The 6,363-nt window shown below is 40.8% G+C and overlaps 1 protein-coding gene across 3 annotated transcripts in view; it reads right to left on the reverse strand.

Annotated features, from left to right (window-relative positions):
- The window catches only part of Armh3 (armadillo like helical domain containing 3), a 176,170-nt gene that overhangs the window by 135,442 nt on the left and 34,365 nt on the right, over positions 1–6,363 (reverse strand). For all 3 annotated transcript variants that reach the window (XM_055591672.1, XM_055591670.1, XM_055591671.1), the window contains exons 9-11: positions 5,260–5,316; positions 3,548–3,591; positions 1,468–1,528 (exon numbers count right to left, since the gene is read on the reverse strand). In XM_055591672.1, the coding sequence (XP_055447647.1) occupies positions 1,468–1,528; positions 3,548–3,591; positions 5,260–5,316 (162 nt within the window). The remainder of the gene's footprint in view (positions 1–1,467; positions 1,529–3,547; positions 3,592–5,259; positions 5,317–6,363) is intronic.

A 6,363-nucleotide genomic window follows, 5' to 3' on the forward strand; every position in this document is an offset into this window, starting at 1 on the left:
ATTTTATTTTATTTTATTTTATTTTATTTTATTTTATTTTATTTTATGTGTATAAGTGTTTGCCTCTGTGTATGTCTGTGTGCCACATGTGTGCAGTGCTCACTGAGGCCAAAATAAGAGTACTGGATGGTTGTTAACAGACAGTTATGAAGCAATATGTGGGTGCTGGGGACTGAACCTGGGTTCTCTGCAAGAGCAGCCACTGCTCTGAGCTGCTGAGCCATCTCTGTAGCCCTCTTTTTTTGTACTTTTGAGACAGGGACTCAGGGTGGTCTTGAATCACTGATCCTTTTCTTCCTTTCAACTGCTGGGATTACAGGTATTTGTCCCATTCTAGATTTCTTTCTCAAAGATTAATCTCTTTGGCTGGGGACATAGCCCGTAGGTTCAGAGCTTGCCTAGCAGTCCCAAAGCTCAGGTTCAATCCTCAGCAACATATAAAGAGAACACGGTAATGGAATGCCTCATCAAGCTATGAGGGATCACATGGCCACAGAAGACCACTAGGGAGGACTCATCTATACCCTCCTATTCTGTTCTATAGTGTCAACAGAGCCAACTCAATCTCGAAATGGAGTCTTGACTATGTTGCTCAAGTTAGTCTTGAATAGGTAGGCTCAAGTAATCCTCATCTGACTAAATAGCTGGGACTGCAAAAGATTTCTTTTGTTATTGTTGGGTTTTGTTTTTGTTTTGTTTATTTGAGACAGAGTCTCTCTACATGGCTCTGACTGGCCTAGAACTCACTGTATTCATCAGGCTGGCCTCAAATTCATAGAGATCTGCCTGCCTCAGCAATAGTCTACCCTTAATGTGTACCCTTCCTTCCTTCCTTCCTTTCGTTTTGGTTTTATTGTTTTGAAACAGGGTCTCATTGAGTAGCCCTGGTTGGCCTGGAACTCACGGAGTCTTCGTGCCTCTGCCTCCCAAGTTTTGGAATTAAAGTTGTACACCATCATGCCAGCTTCTTTCTTTCTTTGAAACCAGGTTTCTTTATGTAACCAGGCTATCAGTAAACTCATATTTTTTTTTTCTGCCTCAGCCTTCCCAATGATGGGATTAAGGGACCACTAAGCCCAATTAATCTGGAAAAAAATTATCAGTCCCAGAAAAATCAAAGCACCGCTCTACCCTATTTAACCTGGTTTTGGAACTTACTAAAAAGGCTATGGTTCTAGTGAGGGTATGGTAGCCCACAATTGTAACCTCAGTATTTGAAAGGTTAGGGCAGGATTATCATGAGTTCCAAGCCAGCCTCAGCTACAGACTGACATTCTAGCTCCAAAAAGTAAATAAATTAAATAAGTAAATAAATCAAGGAAATACAGTTCCAAATAAAATATAATCTGTTCTCTGCTCCTTACAGCATTACCACAAAGATACCTGAACTCCTGAGCCCAGATCTGCCCACCCCTGAAGGCTTCCTGTACTTCTCAACAGGAGGGGAAAAACACAAGCAGAACTTACCATATTTGTTAAAGCAGAAAAAAAACCACTCTGGTGTTCTTCTTCCTTGTCTTTATACTGCCTAAAAAGATAACTAAATTAAACTTCAGGGTTTTTTTTAACCAAGTATATATTCAACCCTGACATTCTAGGGAATCAGGGCAGAGTACTCTTAGAATGTCTGGCTCCAGAAAAGTAAAGCATGGTGACGCTCTAGCCACGGCAGCTCCCCCGCAAGCTGAGCGGCACCCATCTGCTCTTGAGGTGCTGTGTACCAAATGCTGGGCTACTTTAGGAGAGCCTTGGAAAGCAAGCTGCGCAAGTGTGAAGCTCTCTAGCATATGGCTGATCCAGTTATTTCCCAAACACATGATTACTTGAAAAGTGTGGCAGTGAAAATTCTTTCAGGCTGTGACAGTGAAAACCTTGTTTGTGTTTGAAGGAGGAAGAAGTTGAAGAGCTAAAACATTTGTGGAGATGGGACAAGCTTTAAAACCCAAGTGTATGTGAGGAAAGTCTGATCAGAAGCAAGAAAGATCCCGGCTGTCCTGGTAGGGCCGGTCTGGTGCTCTGTGCTGAATTCTGGGCCCTAAGATCTGGTTGCAGTCCAGAGGAGGGTATTGTCATGTTACTGATCAATGTTGCGTAAACAATGTTGTGTATTAACCAATTATCTCTGATTGATTAATTAAAAAACTGGACAACCAGCTCTGGGCAGAGGATACAGGTAGATAGAACTTCCGTTACCAGTCTTGAGATCTCAGGTAGGGACCACAAGAAAGAAAAAATTAGAGAGGAGAAGAAAGAGGAAGATGGAGAGAAAGTTCATGGCCTGATGGAACAGAAACAGCCCATACAGGACCAATAGGATAGTAACCTGGGGCACATAGAGCTGAGAAATAGTAAGACAAGCATAGAAGATTACTAAAAATGTGTATCTGCTCAGTTTTGGAGCCTAATGTTTATTAATAAGTCTAATATGTCTCTGTGTCATTTATTTATAAGCAAGAATGAGTGATTAGAAAAGCCCTCCAAAATATAAATTATCTACTACACTGGCCCTTTTAGTGGGATTACAGATATTTCTAGTTTCCATTCATGGAACACCAAATCCTTACCTATCCATGGAATGAAGAAAGCAAGCATCAACTTAAAAGATCCCTGAGACTAAACAAGGACTCTGGGAAGTTGAGTCACTAATAAAAAATAAATATTTGGTTCATCAGTATAGTTTAGTAACAGAGGTTGTTCTTAGCTTGCATAAGGCCCCGGGTTCAACTCCCAGGGAAGGGAAGGAGATAGGGAGGAAACATATGCACATCTGTCAAATGAGACCTGACACAATACACTTTCTCTTCTTATTCTTCGAAGAACTGGGAAGGGAGGGGGCTGGAGATATGGCTCAGTTATTAAGAGCACCGAGTTCACTTCCCAGCACCCACATGGCAGCTCACAACTGCCTGTAACTCCAGTTCTAATGGATCTGGCACCCTCATACACATATACATGCAGACAAAATACCAATGCACATAAAATAAGAATAAATAATCATTTAAGAGAGAAAGAATTTTTAGCCAGGCAGTGGTGGCACATGCCTTTAATGCCTGAATTTAGAAGGTAAAGGCAGGAAATCTCTGGGTTCGAGACCAGCCTAATCTACATAGTAAGCTCCAGGACAGCCAGGGTTACACAGAGAAACCCTTTCTCAAAAATCCAAAACCAAACACCAAAACCAAACCAAACCAAACCAAACCAAAAAAATTTAAGTGATGCCCCATGAGCTTTCTTATATAGAAAATGATATTTACATGACACACTAGGTAAAGGGGGAAATCTGCTTTGTATCTTATAAAGCCAGAGAAATACTCTCTATAACAAAATAACAAAGGCTGAAAAAGGAGGTTCCTAACAAAAACTAAACGTAGTCACTAACTTGATGGCTGCTTTTCCCTGGTGTTATAAAGAAGTCCTTTGGATACCATCAAACTGGAACAAGTCAGATAGGTTAGGAATTTTTTTACCTAAGAATTCTAACAAACCTCTTCCCTACTCACCCAGTTCAAGTGAAAATTAGCCTTTCCCTCTGAAAAAGTAGACTTACCTGTTGTACTCAGATAAAGCCTGAGTGATTACAAGCCCCATGCCCTGGAAGAGAAGATACAATATAGCTGAAATAAGCAAGGAGCCTTTAGGTATCGGTCACATTGCTATAGCTCAGTCATGGAAAACATTAAAGTCCTAGACTCTATACCCAAGACGTTCTGCCTGAAAGCTGACATTAAGGACAGAAATTCTTAGTAGAATTTTGTTTATTTCATCAAAATAACAAAAACCCTAAACCAAGGGAGGTGGGGCAGCATCCTCTTTGGAAAGACTGTTTGTATAATTATTTTGCTTAATGTTCCTACATACTATGAGAAGATTCAAACAAAAAGAACTCACACAGATCTCAAACAGCCACAACAAAAGTGATAGTGAGTCTTGGATTAAATGAAAATGAGTATAGGAAAGCCACTCTCAGGCCACAAGAAAACAGGAAAGGGGTTGGTGAAACATCTCAGAAAATAAAGACTATTGCTGCCAAGCCTGAGGACACATGGAGTGAATGAAGAAAACAGACTCCTACAAGTTATCCTTTGACACGTGTGTGCGTGTGTATACAGACACATACATCATACATGTCAAATGTGACAAATATGTCATATATATGATGTATTGTGTCATATATATATACATACATATACACTAAATAAAATGTAATAAAAAAATTTTTTGAGACAGTGTCTCACTACAAAACTAGCCATGGCTGTCCTAAAACTCGCTTTGTAGACCAGGCTGGCTATGAACTCACAGAGATCTGCCTGCCTCTGCCTTCCAAATACTGGGATTAAAGGTGTGTGGCACCATGCCCAGCATAATTTTTAAAATGTAAGGAAAACAGCATGAAATAAATATTACAATGACAGAACAGTTTTCTCCAGAATCTGTAAAGCATATCATAAAGATCTTTAAGGTCACAAAGATGAGGATTATGGTTAAAAGGGTAAGTCACACACATAGTTTTTTCCAAGGGAAATTAAAAGAAATTTTAAAAGATAGAAGAAAAGGAAGTAAAGTCAAATACCTGGTCACCTTTTTCCTTAAATCCAGAAAGCAGATGTTATTTTGCAGAATTTTAGGGACACATATAACAGATATATATCACTCTTCATGTTTCAACCTCCTCAAGTATGGCTATAAATTGTATCAAGCTAGTTCTTTAAGGAAGAATTTCAGGGCTGGAGACATGGCATAGTGGTAAAAAATCCTTGCTACTCTCGAGAAACCCCCAGGTTTAGTTCCCAGCACCCATATGGATGCTCACAACCATCTGTAACTCCAGTTCTAGGGAACCCGGTTACCTTCTCCCGGTCTTTTCAGGCACCAGGCAACACACATGGTTGTACGTGGCCCACACTGTAATCCTGTACTGAAGAGGCTGGAGCAGGAGGACCAGAACTCTAAGGCCAGCTTGGGCTACAAAGACTGTCTCGAAAAACAAAATCCAAACTCATGATAAAGCACTTGCTTTCTGGCATTCATTTCTTACTTATTTGTTGTAGTACTGGAAGTTAAATCCCAGCCCTTTTTCTTTTCTTTTGAAACAGGGTCACACCAAGTACCACAGGATGACCTTAACCTGCCCTTTTCTACCAGTTTCCATTGCTAACACCACTGACCCAGCTTCTCTCTTCTTAATGTCCATTGAAAATAAGGACTCTGCATGCAAATGCAAGGAAGACAATACTAAACTATCCAGAATCCAATACTCACATTCAGCGTAGCCTCATCATCCACAATAGACAGCTTCACAATGTAAGGATTCACAGACTATTAAACAACAGAAAAGAGAAGGTAAGTATGACCAAGTTTAAAAAGCCTGCTGGCTAATTAAGAAAGTGATAACAGAAAGGCTTCTGTGAGCCTCTTTCATGGCGATGCCCCCAGTACCCAAGCCCGAACCGCCTGCCTGCTGACTCCCAGGGGATCTCTCAGCTCACCCAGGCGTTTGTCAAGTGCACTTGTGTGCACGTACGCATACACACACAAATGTCAGTTCTGTTCTACCTGCACTTTCCTCTCGGATGAATTAGTTCGTGTTTATGTTCCTCTACATCTCCTATTTTTTTCTTCTTTCTTGCTTCTAAAAAGTGAATATGCTGAAAACTCAATCTGTCTTATCCGACTGAGTCCACAGGGATAGCTATCCTTTGGGAGAAATACAAGCTTCTTTCCCTTAAGACACGTACTTGTAAGCTGCTAACTTACACTCTCCTCCCAAAGGCTCCCTAACCATTTCAAAACTACACACAAGGACTGATTTACCCACCCGGAAAACAAAGCCACCTCAGGGGTGGGAAGTGGCAGCTGCTTAACAGCCAGCGAGGCCATTTATGGAGCTCTGATACGCAAATAACACTGCAGGGGTACTGCAGAAAGGATGCTATTACCCAGGCAGCAATCTGGTCAGGACACTGGGATTTCATGATTGCCCCATCACTTGCAGCACTGGAAGATTACTTGAGTTTTCCAGACCTAGTCTCAGCTGGGCACATATTTAGACTCATTAAAGATATGGCTACTTCCTAAAAGTGGTACGAGAGCCAGTGTCCTGCTCACCTTAAAAACATCCTATCCACAGGATGTGAGGAAAGTTCTAAGGCTCAAGTACCAATTCCAGCACAAGGAAGGCGAGTGCTCAGAATGGTGATTTTTATGGCTACCAAGAAAACTCATTATTAAGCTGAAACTGAAGCTGAAAAGGTAATCCCACATAGACCTCATCTTTAATCAAGTTTCAAAGCACATCTTTCACATGTCAAGTGGAGATGATAGATAGATAGATAGATAGATAGATAGATAGATAGATAGATAGAT

This window comes from Psammomys obesus, unplaced genomic scaffold (genome assembly GCF_907164565.1).
Source record: "Psammomys obesus unplaced genomic scaffold, mPsaObe1.curated_primary_1811, whole genome shotgun sequence".
Taxonomy (NCBI): Eukaryota; Metazoa; Chordata; class Mammalia; order Rodentia; family Muridae; genus Psammomys; species Psammomys obesus.